The 17,887-nt window shown below is 39.9% G+C and overlaps 1 protein-coding gene across 1 annotated transcript; it reads left to right on the top strand.

The window, feature by feature from the left end:
• The first annotated feature begins 8,249 nt into the window (after positions 1–8,249).
• Positions 8,250–11,216, top strand: LOC102391228 (protocadherin beta-2). Its single transcript, XM_006080921.4, is given in 6 exon segments — positions 8,250–9,027; positions 9,030–9,200; positions 9,203–9,557; positions 9,559–9,630; positions 9,632–9,785; positions 9,787–11,216. Coding segments are annotated over 6 exon segments (2,304 nt in total). The 5' UTR covers positions 8,250–8,510; the 3' UTR covers positions 10,822–11,216.
• Positions 11,217–17,887: the final 6,671 nt, after the last annotated feature.

Genomic DNA, 17,887 nt, shown 5'->3' with positions numbered 1-17,887 from the left:
AAGAAGATCCAACCAGTCCATCCTAAAGGAAATCAGTCTTGAATATTCATTGGAAGGACTGAGGCTGAATCTGAAGCTCCAATACTTGGCCACCTGCTATGAAGAACTGACTCACTAGAAAAGATGATGAAAGATGGAAGGCAGGAGGAGAAGGGAAAGACAGAGGACAAGATGGTTGAATGGCATCACTGATTCAATGGACTTGAGTTTGAGGAGGTTCCAGGAGCAGATGATGGAGAGGGAAGCCTGGCACGCTGTTATCCATGGGGTCACAAAGGGTGGGACATTACTGAGCGACTGAACTGAACTGAAAAGGCTTGAAATAACCAAGGCAGGGAGAGTGTGTTAAAAAGGAAACCTACACTGTTGGTGGGAATTGAAAATGGTGCAGACTCTATGGATAATATGATGGAGGATCAACAAAAGTACAAATGCACTTACTCTGGGATCTAGTAATCCCATTATAGGGCATAAAGTGAAAGTGAAGTCGCTCAGTCGTGTCCGACTCTTTGTGACCCTATGGACTGTAGCCCACCAGGCTCCGCCATCCATGGAATTTTCTAGTCAAGAGTACTGGAGTGGGTTGCCATTTCCTTCTCCAGGGGATCTTCCCAACCCAGGGATCAAACCCAGGTCTCCTGCATTGTGGGCAGATGCTTTACTGTCTGAGCTACCAGGAAATCCCATTCAGACAAAAGTATCAACAAAGAGATATATACACCCCTGTAATCCTAGGTTAGGAGACCCTTCACAATAGTCCAGAGAAGGAAACAAGCCAACATTCCATCACAAGGTGCATGGATCAAAAAGAGGAAGTTTATATACATACCAGAGTACTACAGAGCCAGAACGGAGAATGAAATTGTAATTTGCAACAACATGGATGGACCTAGAGGTTACCATACCAAGTTAAGGAAGTTACAAAGAAAAGGACAAACACCTTTTGATATCCCTTAAATTTGGAATCTAAAGACACAAATAAGCTAATCTACAAAACAGAAAACAACTCAGAACAAACAGGCAGTTGCCAAGGAGGACTGAGATGAGGAGGTGAGCAATTGGTACTTTGGGATTAACATGTCAACAATTATATATGGAGAATGCAGGAACACCAAGATTCCACAGTATCCACAGAAAACTATATTAAATATTCTGTGATAAAGTGTGATGGAGAATATATAAAAGGCTCTCTCTATATAGAAATCCCAATCACTGTCTATAAAAACACAAACAAACACAAAAGTGTAAATATTCATAATGCAATAAATAAAAAATAATGTGTACTTCTGGCACACACATCCAGAAAAAATATTCGGACACGACTGAGTGACTGAACTGAACTGAATGAAGATATAACACAACCTCCACTGTAGGGAAAATAAACTCAAAAAGGCTTAAGATATAAATATTAGTTATGATATCCTAAAACCACAAAATGAACCATAAGTAAAATATTCTCTGATGAAAATTCTGGCAGAAGTTTCTCAGTTATGACTTCCAAAGGAAAAAAAATCAATCAAATGTAACCAATTCTATAACCATTTTAAATGGAAAGGAAACCATTACCAAAACTAAAAGACACTCTTGTGAAAGGGAGAAAATATTTAAAAATGCCATCATGAAAGAGAGCTTTATTTCCCAAACACAATCAGGTCATACAACTCAATAATAAAAAAGCAGAATCAAGATCAAATGGACAAGTCTCCAAATGGACAAGTCTCCAAATGGACATTCAGATACCCAATGGACATAGGAAAAGCATGCCAACATGGCTAATTATAAAAATGCAAATCAAAAATATAATAAGGTACCACATCACACAGGCCAGAATGGCATCATTAAATAGGCTTGAAAAAATGAATGCTTGGGAGAGTGTGGGGAAAAGGAAACCCTCCTACATTGTTGTAGGATCAACAAGGTTACGAACAGAATTACTATATGATCCATCAATTCCATTTCAGGGCATATATTCAGATTAAAGTATCATTCAAAGAGATACATACACCCCTATGGCCAAAGGAACACTCTTCACAATAGCTGAGAGAAGGAAACAATCCAATGACTCATCACAACATGCATGGATCAAGAAGACAAGGTACGTATGTATACAACACAGTACTACAGAGCCAGAACAGAGAATGAAATTATGCCACTTGCAGCAACATGGATGGACCTAGAAGTTACCATACTAACTCAATGAAGTTAGAAAGAAAAAGAAAAATGTGATTGGAAATCCTTTAAATTTAGAATCTAAAGACACAAATGAGCTAATCATTAAAAACAGAATACAACCCAGAGACATAGAGAACAGAAAGGAAGTTGACAGCGGGGACAGGCAAGAGGAGGGAAGCAACTGACACTTTGGGATTCAAAAGATCTAGACAATAATGTTGGGAATGCATAAACATCAAATCCTACACTATCCACAGAAAACTATACTAAATATTCTGTGATAAGCTAAAATAAAAGGGAATAGATAAATGAGACTACATATATATATATAAATTCCAATCACTGTCCAGAGGAACAGAAAATCATACATTTTAAATAATAATAAGGCAAGAAGATAAATATTAAAGAAGCTACGCTGGCTTTTGCCCTGCCTCCAAAAAAAATCACATACAAACCAATGAAATGACAAGGAAAACAAAAGTAAATCAACACACTGTTTCTCAAATAATTAGAAGACAGTGGTGAGTATATTCACAGAGGAAAGACAGTGACTTCTGCAAGAGGTCTTTAAAATGAAAGACAGACAAGTAGAAGTAATAAAGACATAACACATCAACCACTGAAGGACAAAAACTCAAAAAGACTTAAAGATATAAATATTAGTTATGACAGCCTAAAACCACAAAGGAACCATAGGTAAAATAGTCTCTGAAATAAATTTTGGCAAAATTTTCTTCAATATGACTTGCAATTAAAAAAAAATGAATGAGACATAATGAACCCTATAACCATTTAAGGGCTTTCCTGGTGGCTCAGTTAGTAAAGAATCTGCCTGCAGTGCAGGAGACCTGGGTTCGATCCCTGGGTAGGGAAGATTCCCTGGAGAAAGGAATGACTACCCACTCCAGTATTCTGGCCTAGAGAATTCCATGGACTCTACAGTCCATGGGGTTGCAGAGAGTCGGAAACGACTGAGCAACTTTCACTTTCACTCTGACCACCCCAAACCGGCTGCAACTAGGGAAAAGACTGCATAGTAATGAAGATTCACCATCAGATCAGATCAGATCAGTCGCTCAGTTGTGTCCGACTCTTTGCGACCCCATGAATCACAGCACGCCAGGCCTCCCTGTCCATCACCAACTCCCAGAGTTCACTCAGACTCACGTCCATCGAGTCAGTGATGCCATCCAGCCATCCCATCCTGTGTCATCCCTTTCTCCTCCTGTCCCCAATCCCTCCCAGCATCAAAGTCTTTTCCAAGGAGTCAACTCTTCACATAAGGTGGCCAAAGTACTGGAGTTTCAGCTTTAGCATCATTCCTTCCAAAGAAATCCCAGGGCTGATCTCCTTCAGAATGGACTGGTTGGATCTCCTTGCAGTCCAAGGGACTCTAAAGAGTCTTCTTCAACACCACAGTTCAAAGGCATCAATTCTTCAGCGCTCAGCCTTCTTCACAATCCAATTCTCACATCCATACATGACCACTGGAAAAACCATAGCCTTGACTAGACGGACCTTTGTTGGCAAAGTAATGTGTCTGCTTTTTAATATGCTGTCTAGACTGATCATACCTTTCCTTCCAAGGAGTAAGCGTCTTTTAATTTCATGGCTACAGTCACCATCTGTAGTGATTTTGGAGCCCCAAAAATAAAGTCTGACACTGTTTCCACTGTTTCCCCATCTGTTTCCCATGAAGTGATGGGACCGGATGCCATGATCTTCGTTTTCTGAAAGTTGAGCTTCAAGCCAACTTTTCACTCTCCTCTTTCACTTTCATCAAGAGGCTTTTGAGTTCCTCTTCACTTTCTGCCATAAGGGTGGTGTCATCTGCATATCTGAGGTTATTGATATTTCTCCCAGAAATCTTGATTCCAGCTTGTGCTTCTTCCAGTCCAGCGTTTCTCATAATGTACTCTGCATATAAGTTAAATAAGCAGGGTGACAATATTCAGCCTTGATGTACTCCTTTTCCTATTTGGAACTAGTCTGTTGTTCCATGTCCAGTTCTAACTGTTCTAACAGCTTCCTGACCTGCATACAAATTTCTCAAGAGGCAGATCAGGTGGTCTGGTATTCCCATCTCTTTCAGAATTTTCCACAGTTTATTGTGATCCACACAGTCAAAGGCTTTGGCATAGTCAATAAAGCAGAAATAGATGTTTTTCTGGAACTCTCTTGCTTTTTCCATGATCCAGCAGATGTTGGCAATTTGATCTCTTGTTCCTCTGCCTTTTCTAAAACCAGCTTGAACATCAGGAAGTTCATGGTTCACATTTTGCTGAAGCCTGGCTTGGAGAATTTTGAGCATTACTTTACTAGTGTGTGAGATGAGTGCAATTGTGCGGTAGTTTGAGCATTCTTTGGCATTGCCTTTCTTTGGGATTGGAATGAAAACTGACCTTTTCCAGTCCTGTAGCCACTGCTGAGTTTTGCAGATTTGCTGGCATATTGAGTGCAGCACTTTCACAGCATCATCTTTCAGGATTTGAAATAGCTCAACTGGAATTCCATCACCTCCACTAGCTTTGTTCATAGTGATGCTTTTTACCTCAAACCTTATCTCCTCTAAGAATCTTTCCTGATGCTTCATTTCTGTTATTACTTAAATATCCCTTTTGAGCACCTCTAAGTGCCTGTGCAAATTTCCACTTTAGCACTCATCACTCACTACAGTAACTGTCGCTTTATGTGCATCATCCTTCTAGGCCGTAACCTCTTGGGGTGTAGGTACCAGGCTTCATTCAATTTACTATCCCTAAATGCCTTTCACTGGAGAAGGTGATGGCACCCCACTCCAGTACTCTTGCCTGGAAAATCCCATGGATGGAGGAGCCTGGTAGGCTGCAGTCCATGGGGTCACTGAGAGTCGGACACGACTGAGCGACTTCACTTTGACTTTTCACTTTCATGCATTGGAGAAGGAAATGGCAACCCACTCCAGTGTTCTTGCCTGGAGAATCCCAGGAACGGGGGAGCCTGGTGGGCTGCTGTCTATGGGGTCGCACAGAGTCGGACACGACTGAAGCGACTTAGCAGCAGCAGCAGCAGCAACAAATGCCGTTCACAGTGCCTGAAATTTATCTGTGTGTAATAGACACCTGCCAATGAATTAAAAAACTCAGTGAATGCATGGCCTGTCTGAAATGAAAGAAATCAAGTTCAAGTTACTCTCAGAAGAAATTGTATAGCTGACTGATTTAAAAAAAGGCCATATACTAATTAAAAATTGTAATAAGCTAAACCAAAAGTCAGAGAAGTTATTTAAACTATCAGACTACCACTAGACCACATGACACGAACAGTTTTTTGTTTGTTTTTGATAGTTTCTGTTCAGACGCCTGGCGGCACTGCCAACAGAAAAAAAAGGGGGGGCAGGTAGAGCCCGGCACCTGCCACAGACTCCATTTTAGAAAAGATGAAATCTGAGAGGTGCTGGATCGACATGCCTTGGCAAATGTTGGCAGCAAGCTCAGGTTTCAAACCTTTTTTCAAACACAAGGGGACTAGATATATGTTGATATATCCTCCTGAAAAACTTTCAAAGGCTTCTTTCATTAAAGACAATGCAGTCAAAGAGAGAGAGAGTTTCTCAGCTGGAAACTGAGAGAAAAGCTGGCAGAAAAAGGCAAGTGGTGAGTTTTCCTTTTCTTCCTGGGCGTAGGGTAGGTGGCCCAGAAAAAGTAAAGCTGCTTTTTATGGTTCCTGGAGATTTGGAAGCGGAAAGGGGAGTGTCTGCATAGCTGTGGGTGGACACACCCAAGCAAGGTGGTTTCCAAAGTGATAAAGGATTCCTGAGAAAAGAAAGGCTCTTCTCTGGGTGGCTCTAAACCATTGAGATCAAAGAATATTTTAGATATACCCACAGAAGAAGTCTTTGTTTCTGAATAGGAAGCCAGACCTATGGAAACTATACATTTCCAAGTATTACCTATAAACTTTTTTCTTTTCTGAGAAAAAAATCAATGAATCTGAGATGTTGCCACTTTGAGAAATTCTTATTAATGTTTCAGAATGTGCATGAGATTTGGGTGGTTTTCCCATCACTGGAAACCACACAGGGAGTTCAATTCACAATAATACACAATGCAATAGGGGGGTAAGTACTTTGCCCATTCAGGAGGGAAAAATCACTGGATGAAGTACAACCTAAGCTAAGTTTAATTCTCACAGAAAAGAATAGTAGGTATCAACACTAGTCTCAAACCTCCTAAGGTCAAGATTGTGACAATCAATGACAATCTTGGCAATGCATGCTTTTCAGCAACCTGGTTATCAAAGACTGCAAAAGGTTTAAATCTCAGTAAATTAAGGAACAGTTCACCAAATTCTCCTATTTCTAGAACGTATTCACCAAACATTTTAAATACCACTCATGTACTTCCCTAGTGGTCCAATGGTTAAGAATCTATCTGCCAATGCAGGGGACTGGGTTTGATCCCTGGTCCAGGAAAATTCCACATGCCACAACTACTGAAGCCCTTGAGCCCTAGAGACTGTGCTCCACAAAAGAAGACGCCACCACAATGAAAAGCCTAAATACTGCAACTAAACAGTAGCCCCCACTTGAGGCAACTAAAGAAAGCCCATGCAGCAACTAAGACCCACTGCAGTCAAAAATAATAAATAAATATTAAAAATATAAATAAATACCACTCATATCTGTGAATTATAAACATCCACTTCAAGAAAATTACCAGGCAATTTCAGGGTTATGTTGCAAACACTCAGGCAGTTTACATCAGAAATAGCTTCAGAAATACCTTCACATAAAAGATGTTGGATAACAACTGCATTTACTTTTACGTAAAAAATGTTGGATGACAACTGCATTGGATGACAATTATATAAAGCTGGTCATGTTGACACTTAACTGCTCAGCCTAGAGTACGTCCAGAAGCCGACTTCACCTCTTTAAGAATTATCTCAGAACTCTGGAATAAAAAGAAAATGCCTTGGTCCTTCTTTCCAAAATTTTCTTTCCATTGAATGTAAAAAAAAAAAAAAAAAAAGAATTCCCATACTCGGCCAACCTAGTGCAGGACAGAGAGACAAGAGATATATCTCTTTAACATCACTTTATCTCCAATTAAATTAGGTTCCGGAGAAGGCAATGGCAGCCCACTCCAGTACTCTTGCCTGGAAAATCCCATGGACAGAGGAGCCTGGTAGGCTGCAGTCCATGGGATCACTAGGAGTCAGACATGACTGAGCGTCTTCACTTTCATTTTCACTTCCATGCATTGGAGAAGGAAATGGCAACCCACTCCAGTGTTCTTGCCTGGAGAATCCCAGGGACAGGGGAGCCTGGTAGGCTGCCGCCTATGGGGTCACACAGAGTCGGACATGACTGAAGTGACTCAGCAGCAGCAGCAGCAAATTAGGTTCTTTGAGGCTGAAAACAAGACAGTAGGTGGAGATAGCTATCGCCCTTGGCATTCTTTTTTTCAGCTCTGGGTAAAAAGTAGAGAAAAACATCCCCTTTCCAAATAACATTATAGTTGTTTTATTGCTCTAACTTCACTAGTGTCTTCTTTTGTTCTGACGCATAAATAATTGTTCGTTTATAGTCAACAAGTACTGATATCTTACCTATTTTTACCTTTTTATTTACCTACAAAACAACTGATCTGGACACTTCAAAATATTCAATATCAATAAAATACAGTGGACCGTTCCAGAATAAATACATGTAACATCCAATACAATCATGAAACTTGATTAAAAAAAAACAAATTTTCTGATATTCCTTATATCAAGTGGCTAAAAAAATAAGTGCATTTGTAAAAGGAATTCAGTGAATACGAATTCTTATTTAGTTCAGTAAAGTTCAGTCGCTCAGTCGTGTCCAACTCTTTGTGACCCCATGGACTGCAGCAGGCCAGGCCTCCCTGTCCATCACCAACTCCGGGAAGAAAATTGGGGAAGGATAATTAAAGGATAATTAACAAAAATTATTAGGGACTAGATTTTAGATAATCTGGAATTATTGTTGTTTTGGTACATTAAGAAACACTACTTGAAAATATTTGAATACCATCAGTCTGAAAATAAAGGACTGGGATTTCCTAAATATTGTGCAGAAAATAAACACTCGGAAAGGACGCGGGGTGGCGCTGGAGCATTAGAAGTAGAGAAAGCACGCTACCAGCCTATGCTCCTCTAGCGATGTTCTGCTTAAGAAGCAAGCAGGAAGGGGAGACTTTTTAAGGCAGTTGCTCGGGGAAATCAGGGCCCTAGACATCTCTATTTATCCAAGGATCTGAGTGATACTGGGAGACAGATCAGCGACAACATGAATCCGAACTGGGTCAAGTCGTCTGGGAAACCAGAAAGCAATGAAGGCAGGAGAGAGAATGGAGCGCTTTCTGAAACAAAGGCAAGTCTTGACATTCCTTGTTTTGCTGGGCATAACTCAGGCTGGTTCTGAGCCTAGGCATTATTCAGTGGCTGAGGAAATGAACAGTGGCTCCTTTGTGGCCAATCTATTGAAAGACCTGGGACTGGGGGTAGATGATCTAGCTGCTCAGGCCCCAGGGTTGTTTTCGAATTGAAAAAAAAAAAAAAAAAAGCGTTTGCATTTTGAAAGGTAAACCGAGGATTTGTTGTTAAATGAGAAACAGGACCAGGAGGAGCTGTGTGGACTTATCGAACCCTGTGTACTACCTTTCCAGATATTACTAGACAATCCCTTGCAGTTTTTCCAGGCTGAGATACGGATTAGGGGCATAAATGATCATTCCCCAGTTTTCCTAGATAAAGAAATAATTTTGAAAATTTCAGAAAGTATCACTCCCGGAACTACTTTTCAGATAGCGTGTGCCCTGGACTTAGATGTAGGAATCAACAGTTTCCAAGTTATACAGTCAGCCCCAATTCCCACTTCCATCTTAAATTACAAGTCAGTTCCAAGGGCACAATATTACCACAGCCGGGGCTGGACAAAGCACTGGATCGAGAGGAACAGCCTGAGATCAGATTAACACTCCCAGCACTGGATGGCGGGATTCCACCCAAGTCTGGGACTGCGGATTAGACATGAGTGATAATGCCCCCATGTTTGCACAGCTGCACTATGAGGTGCAAGTCCTGGAACACTGCCCCATTGGATTCCAGGCTGCCATCATCTCTGCCAGAGATTTAGATCTTGGAACCAGTGGAGAAATATCTTATGTATTTTCGCAAGCACCTGAAGATATCTGCAGAATATTTCGAATAAATGCAAAATCCGGAAAAATCCTTTTAATACGGGAACTGGATTTCTAATCTATACAGACCTATACTTTAAATATTCAGGCGACAGATGGTGGGGGCCTTTCTGGAAGTTATGTGGTGCCTGTTCAAGTGATGGATTTGAATGACAACCCTCCGGAACTGACCATATCTTTTCAATGAAATCCTAGAAAATTTGCGGGAGACCATAATTGCTGTATTCAGCGTTTCAGACACTGACTCGGGACAACGGAAGGACGGCTTGCTCCATCCAAGAGGATCTCCCTTTCAATCTTAAACCCTCTGTTAAAAACTTTTATACTTGAGTCACAAACGCAGCCCTGGACCGAGAAGCAAGATCCAAATATAACATCACAATCACTGTCACTGACATGGGAACCCCCAAGAATGAAAACCGAGCACAACATAACCGTGCTGGCGTCCGACTTCAATGACAACGCCCCCGCCTTCACCCAGACCTCCTACACCCTCTGGTTCCGCGAGAACAGCCCCGCCCTGCACATCGGCAGCGTCAGCGCCACAGACACAGACGCGGGCGCCAATGCCCAGGTCACCTACTCGCTGCTGCCGCCCCCCGACCCGCTCGTGCCCCTCGCCTCCCTCGTGTCCATCAACCCCGACAATGGCCACCTCTGCGCCCTCACGTCCCTGGACTACGAGGCCCTGCGCGCCTTCGAGTTCCACGTGGGCGCCACCGACCGCGGCTCGCCCGCTCTCAGCAGCCAGGCGCTGGTGCGCGTGCTCGTGGCGGACGCCAACGACAACGCGCCCTTCGTGCTCTACCCGCTGCAGAACGCCTCGGCGCCCTGCACCGAGCTGGTGCCCAGGGCGGCCGAGCCGGGCTACCTGGTGACCAAGGTGGTGGCGGTGGACGGCGACGCGGGCCAGAACGCCTGGCTGTCGTACCAGTTGCTCAAGGCCACGGAGCCCGGGCTGTTCGGCGTGTGGGCGCACAACGGCGAGGTGCGCACGGCGCGGCTGCTGAGCGAGCGCGACGCGCCCAAGCAGCGGCTGGTGGTGCTGGTCAAGGACAACGGCGAGCCGCGGCTGGTGGACGGCTTCTCGCAGCCCTACCTGCCGGCCCCGGAAGCGGAAGCGGCGGCCGCGGCGCCGGCCGACCCGCTCACCGTCTACCTGGTGGTGGCCTTGGCGTCGGTGTCGTCGCTCTTCCTCTTCTCGGTGCTGGTGTTCGTGGCGGTGCGGCTGTGCAGGAGGGGCGGGGCGGCCTCGGCGGGTCGCTGCCCGGTGCCCAAGGCCCACTCCCCAGGCCACCTGGTGGACGTCAGCGGCACGGGGACCCTGTCCAACAGCTACCAGTACGAGGTGTGCTTGACGGGAGGCTGGGGGTTAAATGAGTTTAAATTCTTGAAACCGATTCTTGCTAGTAGTCTGGTTCAAGACACTGGGCAGGAGTAGCGCAGACCTGCAATTCCAAGAATAGACGTAGGTTTCATTAACATTAGAATCAAAAAGTTTTTTGAGTACCAATGTGTAGGGAAGGAGCAAATTGGTTAAGATGGCGGTGATCAGACTCTCACCCCCACGGCCTCTGGCTCTCACCCAGCTTTTAAAAATACCTAGTTATATTACAGCTGAGCTCATTTATAGCACCGCGCAGGCGCAATGCCCTATATACGCACCACCTAAGTTCTTGGGACAAGTCGAGTTGAGTAGTTGTAGTTGCTGCTGTGTAGGCTATTAAGAGAGTAAAGCATGTCTACCTTGAATGCACGGTGAATAAAGAATGTCTACGGTTCCTTTGCCTCCTCTCAGCTTCTTCCACCTTCCCCGCTCCGTTCACACCTTGCCTACCCTGGATTCAGTGAGCTACAGCGAGACAAGTGGCGTACGCAGGATACAAGACAGAATGTTTTTTTAAAAATCAAGGCTCTTCAGTTGATACAATATTTTGTTTATATATCGATTTTGCTTTCTATTTAGTCAATCCTTGAATGTTCTCCGTTTTTCATCTGCTATTTTTTCAATCTGATCTTAATGACTTTTTCTAATTGGTGATTAAAAATAAATGCATTATGTTTTAATGGTGATTCCATATAGGTTTAAGGTAGTCATTTCAAATTCTATATCCAAAGCAATGTAGAGTTCTGAACCACCAATCTTACAACTTACCCTGTTGAATACAGTCAGATAATATTATTTTATAATACTCCTAAAGCATCTTTGTCTGTGGTTAATGAAATGTATAGGTAAAAGTCTGTTTTCTTTAAAATGTATTATTTTAAAGTGTATTGTCTTCCAGAGGTTTAGTAATCAAAACTTATAATTTTCTGTTTTGACAATTGCAATTAGTATTTCAATATTACATATGCTTATATTGGGCAGAAATGAACAAAAATATAGGTTAATAAGGCAGATTACTTAATTTGTCTCAAGTGTTTATGATGGATGACTGAAAAACTTAAACCTAAGGCTTTTTGAACAACTGATTGTGCTTTCCCATTTGGTGTAAAAACATTATTTAGTAAGGCATCTGATGGGAAGACAATTTGTTTTGTAACTTCTGAGATGTAAATATTATCAACCTGAGGGCCATTTTTAAAAATTTAATTGGAGGCTAATTACTTTACAATATTGTGGTGGTATTTTCCATACATTGGCCTGAATCAGCCACAGCTGTACATGTGTCCCTCCCATCTGGAACCCCCCTCCCAACCTCCCTCCCCATCCCATCCCTCTGGGTTGTCCCAGTGCACCAGCTTTGAGTGCCCTGTTTCATGCATGGAACTTGGACTGGTGATCTATTTCACATATGGCAATATACACATATGGTAATGTTAATCTCTCAAATCATCCCACCCTTGCCTTGTCCCACAGAGTCCAAAAGTCTGTTCTTTATATGTCTCTTTTGCTGTCTCACATATAGGGTTGTTGTTACCATCTTTCTAAATTCCATATATACATACATGTTAATATACTGTATTAGTGTTTTTCTGACTTACTTCATTCTGTTTAATAAGCTCCAGTTTCATCCACCATATTAGAACTGATTCAAATGTGTTCTTTTTAATAGCTGAGTAGTATTCCATTGTGTATATGTAACACAGCTTTCAGGAAGTACATGTATGCATACTAAGTGCTTTATAGTAAAAGTGATGTTCCATCCAATCCTACTTTTAAAAAATTAATATGTATTTGGCGTTTATATGGTTATATATTAAGGAAATATTTTCTTTGTTTCCTCTCTTAGTTCCCTTTTTCTGATTTGAACCTGACATGACTTAGAATTAGGTACAGTCCTTCTGGGATAAACACTGCCCATCTACATCAGCATTCTACAATAGTTCCTGTAGAGTAATAAAAAGAAGATTAGAAGAATGGGAAGTTCTAATGAAAGAGCAATATCCCTATGAAAGTCTAAATTAGCTAAGACTAAAATCTGGAAACAACCAAACACCAATTTTTATGTCTATTTTGAATGAAATAGAAAAAACTTATGTAACAGAATATTTATTCCCCAATAATCTGATTAGGAAAATATAAAATTTCTCCTCCTAGACATTTTCTCATCCAGAACGATAGAACTTAACAGGAATTGAATATTCATGATTAGAAGAAAGAAATTTCTCAAAGATTTTGAAAATTCTAAAAAGAAAGAATGTTAACTAGATGTTAACTACAGTCATGTGATCATTTGCAATATGCACAAATAGCAAATCATTATGTCATACCTGAAACGAACATAGTGTTTTATTTCAATTACAGCTAAAAATAAAAAGCCCTAATGACATGTCTTCAATCATGTAAAGTTATAATCACATTAAAATGGTGTTATTTTATATAACTGAGAATCAGATCCATGAATCCTTAATAATCAGAGGAGGTAGTATTTCCCTTCACTCATTAAATACTTTATACAGATGTCTGGATCAGGCTCCTTGCTCAGATTTTTTTTTCTTTTCATAAACTGAGTTTTCATAAAGATTACAGAAAAGGTAATTTTGATCAAACTTCTCTTTATTTGGCTGGCTTAGTCTCAGGTCATGTCAGATCCAGGGAAGTTTTCAACTGTGGAAGATAGGGAGGCCCATTGTTTTTTGGCAAATATGGTATATGATTTGGGACTCAAGTTGTAGAGACTATATAACTGAGGAGTCATTTAGACTCTGAAATAATAAGCATAGATGCCTAATAATATTTTAGTTGATGGGTGCACTGAATTCACATATTGTTGAGAAAGTGATCAGAATTTAGTAAAGCCTTCAGAAAAGATCATGTGGACTACATTTGAAGATCGTTAACAATTATACCTTACTGTTGATTCAAAGTTGCTTTTATTTCTTGGCTACTGGGAACCTTTTTACCCTTTGAGGAAAACTTACAGAAACTTCTTTATCTGGATATTTTATTAAGTACATGACAAAAGGCACTATATGTATAATACTATCATTACTACTTTTTGGAATCCCCTAAAGTGAAAGTCTGTGTATGTACACAGTTTTGTCTGACTTTTTGCAACCTCATGCACTGTAGCCTGCCAGACTCCTCTGTCCATGGAATTTTCCAGGCAAAAATACTGGGGTGGGTTGCAATTTCCTACTCCAGGGGCTCTTCGCAACTCAGAGATCAAACCCATGTCTCTTGTGTCCCCTGTGTTGGCAGATTCTTTACCTCTGTACCACCTGGGAAGCCCAAGTGAAAGTCTGGCACGAGGTAAAAGTGATAACTTTCTACATAATTTTTCTAGAATTTTCTTCTAAGAGGATGGAAAAATTTATTAGTGAATTATTTCCAGATTGATCTCTTACTGATATTCTAAACTAGTTTTTTTAACACTGAAAAGCAAAGAGATGAAAATGAACTTTAAACTTTAATGTAGTTGTTAAAAGACTATATTCAAATATCACTCATTAAAAATAGTGAAGTAACTTACTGTACTTTTAAAATCTTCCTTAATCCTTAAATATGGCTTCCTTGTAAATGAGGACTTTATAAAGTCCTCAGTTGGACTTTATATTGACAGTTTTAAAAAAATACATCCCACTACATTTTTCTTCTTAGACTTACACGTTTTAAAGCTGGCAACATATTAGTCATAGTTCAGAGTTATTTCTATGTTTGATCCTCATATTCTTTGCCAATAGCTTAGTTGATGATATTTTAAATGTAAACTAATTTTCCTTCTCTTCTAGAATCTGGTATTCAAACTGTTGATGAAGAGTATATCACTCTTGTTTGCATTCTTTTATCTGTAAACTCCTTTAAGATTTTTCTTTATTCTTGATATTTTGATAATTTGCTAGACCCAAACCTAAGATTTATCCAGTATACTGAATTTTTTAAGTAACTATAGTTTCCCCCCCCAAAAAAATTTCTATTTTACAGGTTTCACAACAATTTGTTATGTTTTTTACAATCACCATTTCTTTTTTGTTGAAGGAAATTAAATATCTTTTACTTTGAAGTTATTTCTATATTGTTCCACTCTCTGTTTCTTATATGTACCTTCTTTTATTTAAGTTTGTTTTTCACACTGTAATTCTTTGTTAGTTGGTGATATTTTATTGAGAATTTGCATTCTATTGGAGGGCTCCCCCATACCAGTACTACTTTTGGAGGCTCAGGTGGTTATAACCTCAGGCTCTACAAATAAATGAAAGCCTTAATTAAGACAACTCTGTGACATGGGTGGAAGTTCTGGCCAACACTTAATGATGTGTTTGAGTTGAACCCCAGTCTCCCTTGGGTGGTACTGCTCTGCATTTGCTCTATGAAGCAAAAGCTTAGGGACTGTCACCCTCTGCTTCTTGGCTGTCATGGGGTCTGATAAGATGATAGACATGAGAGCTCATGGAGATATCATTTACTTTTCAATCTTCAGAGTGTGTTGATATAGAGTAAAGCTGATTTTGAGGAAAATGAGTTGTAACTGAAATAATTGATACATCAGAATTACCTACAGGGGGAAAACACAGTCTTGATTAATATGCATGAAACAGTGCTACCCATGGTGGTCCTGGATGGTGCACACAGCTTGCTAGATGACAAAACCCACTGCTGAGCAATCCTATATTGTGTACTGAGTTGGTACCAGGTAGAACAAGGTAGAATTCTAGATGGTGACTTGAGCTAAAACTCATGACTATCTTATCAATGATTCAAAGATTTAAAGTACTTAATGTTTAGCATGTGGACCAACAACCTGTAAGTATGGAGTACCGAGGCATACCTAGGATCCTAAAAAAACAGACACAGCAAGGCACAAGCCACCTTGTGAAGAAGCCACTTTCTATTTGGCATAGTCAGGCTTAACCATCTAGGATCTATCCCAGCCCTACCTTCTCTTCCTTTAACTACCTATAAAAGTTTACTCCAGTCAACGCATGTTCTACTCTCTTGATCACTGATTTGACAGCCATCTTCCTCTCAATTCTCTTTGCTCCTATTCAATGATGCTGAAATGCAGAGGATGAACACGGAGCCTTCAGTGAATTGCTGCTCATAAGGCCATCTTCTGAGCATTCTGGAGGTGTCAACATCACTGGGACTTAGTTCCAGAATTATTAATATGAGAAGTTTCTGACTCGAATATCAGAGGTAAATGGGTTCACATTTTTGAAGTCAATCATTTCCAATTAATATGGGCTGTCCATGAGGAAAAACTTTGATGAAAACTCAACTTCTAGAAAGGTTAGAGGTTTATCAAAAATTAAAACTGTCTTCTCTAAATATTGTCATTTTGAGTTTTTTCCCCTTAAATGGGGAAATGGAGTTCTTCCTCCTGAAGTTTTCATTCTATTCAACAAGATTTAGTCAGTAATTTTAAAACTTTCCACAAAGAAAAAGCCCAGGACCAGATGGCTTCACTGGTGAATCCTACTGAACATTTAAAGAATTAACACCAATCTTTCACAAACTTGTAATTTAAAAAAAAAAAAAGGAGCAGGGATCACTTCCAAATTAATTCTATGAGGCCAGCACCAGACAAAGATAATACAAGAAAATTAAATACCAATATCCTGTGTAAATATAGATGCAAAAAATCCTCAACAAAATATTAGCAAACTGACTCCACCAACATGTAAAAAGGAATATACACCATAACCAAGTGGGATTTTATTGAAATGTTGGTTGAAAAACACTCATGATACTAAGTAATAGGGACCATCCTCTAGGTGATAAGCTGCAACTATAAAAGTCTAACTTCACATGTAATGGAGAAAGACTGAAAGCTTTCTAGCCAGAGCAATGTGACAAGAAATGAAATTATTCCGGTTGGAAATGAAGTAAAAGTATCTCTGCAGGTGACATGATCACACATATAGAAAATCCTAAGTAATCCACACACACAAAAAAAACACTAAAATTAATAGATGCATTCAGCAAAGGATACAAGATCAATATACAAAAATCAATAGTATTTCTATACACTAGCATTGGACAGGCCAGAATGAAATGAGAAAAGCAATTCCATTTACAATAGCATCAGAAATAATAAAATACTTAGAAATAAATTTAATAAGTTCAAGACTTGTATGCCAAATACTACAAAACATCAATGAAAGAAATTAAAGAAAATATAAGTAAATGGAAAGTGTTCATGAGTTGAAAGATTTACATTGTTAAGATGGTAAATGTGCCCAAATTGGTTTACAGATTCAACTGAATCCCTATCAAAAATCCAGCAGGCATTTTTTTTTTTTTTGCAAAAATTGGAAAATTGAAGGTAAAATTCACTTGGAAATCAAGGGACCCAGAATAGCCAAAACAATCCTGGAAAATAACAACAAAATGGAAGGTCTCCCCAAAACTGACAAATATTAGAATATTTTGATATATTAAACATACAAACACTTTTTAATTTAGTATGTAATACAAGGAATTATTGGTAATTATTGGATTTCATCACAAACTTCTAAGGCCAAACACTCTAATTATTCAAATATCTCCTTTCTAAATTTGAATTTCAATTAGAGTGATTTTTGAAAACATCTTTTAGGTTTAGTTTGGAAGGATAGCAGATACTAAATTTTAGTTTGTTATCACCTGTGAGCAGTATTGTTTGCTTTACAGTTATTTTACTTGAATGGGAAGCTGATGTATCTAATTTATCTATGTATGTAATAGAAAATTTCAAAAGATAATTCCTTTTATAAGAATTTTCTAGTAAAATCCACAAACCATTTATAATAATCCATTATTCCATTATCAATACTGGGCTTCCCAGGTGGCTCAGTAGTAAAGAATCTGCCTACCAGTGCAGGAGATGCAACAGCCACAGGCTTGATCCCTGGTTTGGGAAGATCCCCTGGAAAGGGAAATGGCAACCCACTCCAGTTTTCTTGCCTGGAAAATTCCATGGACAGAGGAGCTTGGCAGGTTACAGTCCATGGAGTCACAAATGGTCAGACACAACTGAGCGACTAAGCACACACGTGCTCACACACACACATTATCAATGCTAGCTTAATATTTGGAAGTAATACTATTTGAGGAATACTATTTTAGGAATCAGTGAATTAAA

The sequence above is a fragment of the Bubalus bubalis genome, chromosome 9, assembly GCF_019923935.1.
Source record: "Bubalus bubalis isolate 160015118507 breed Murrah chromosome 9, NDDB_SH_1, whole genome shotgun sequence".
NCBI classification, from domain to species: domain Eukaryota; kingdom Metazoa; phylum Chordata; class Mammalia; order Artiodactyla; family Bovidae; genus Bubalus; species Bubalus bubalis.
This window is presented reverse-complemented; position numbering and strand designations above follow the sequence as displayed.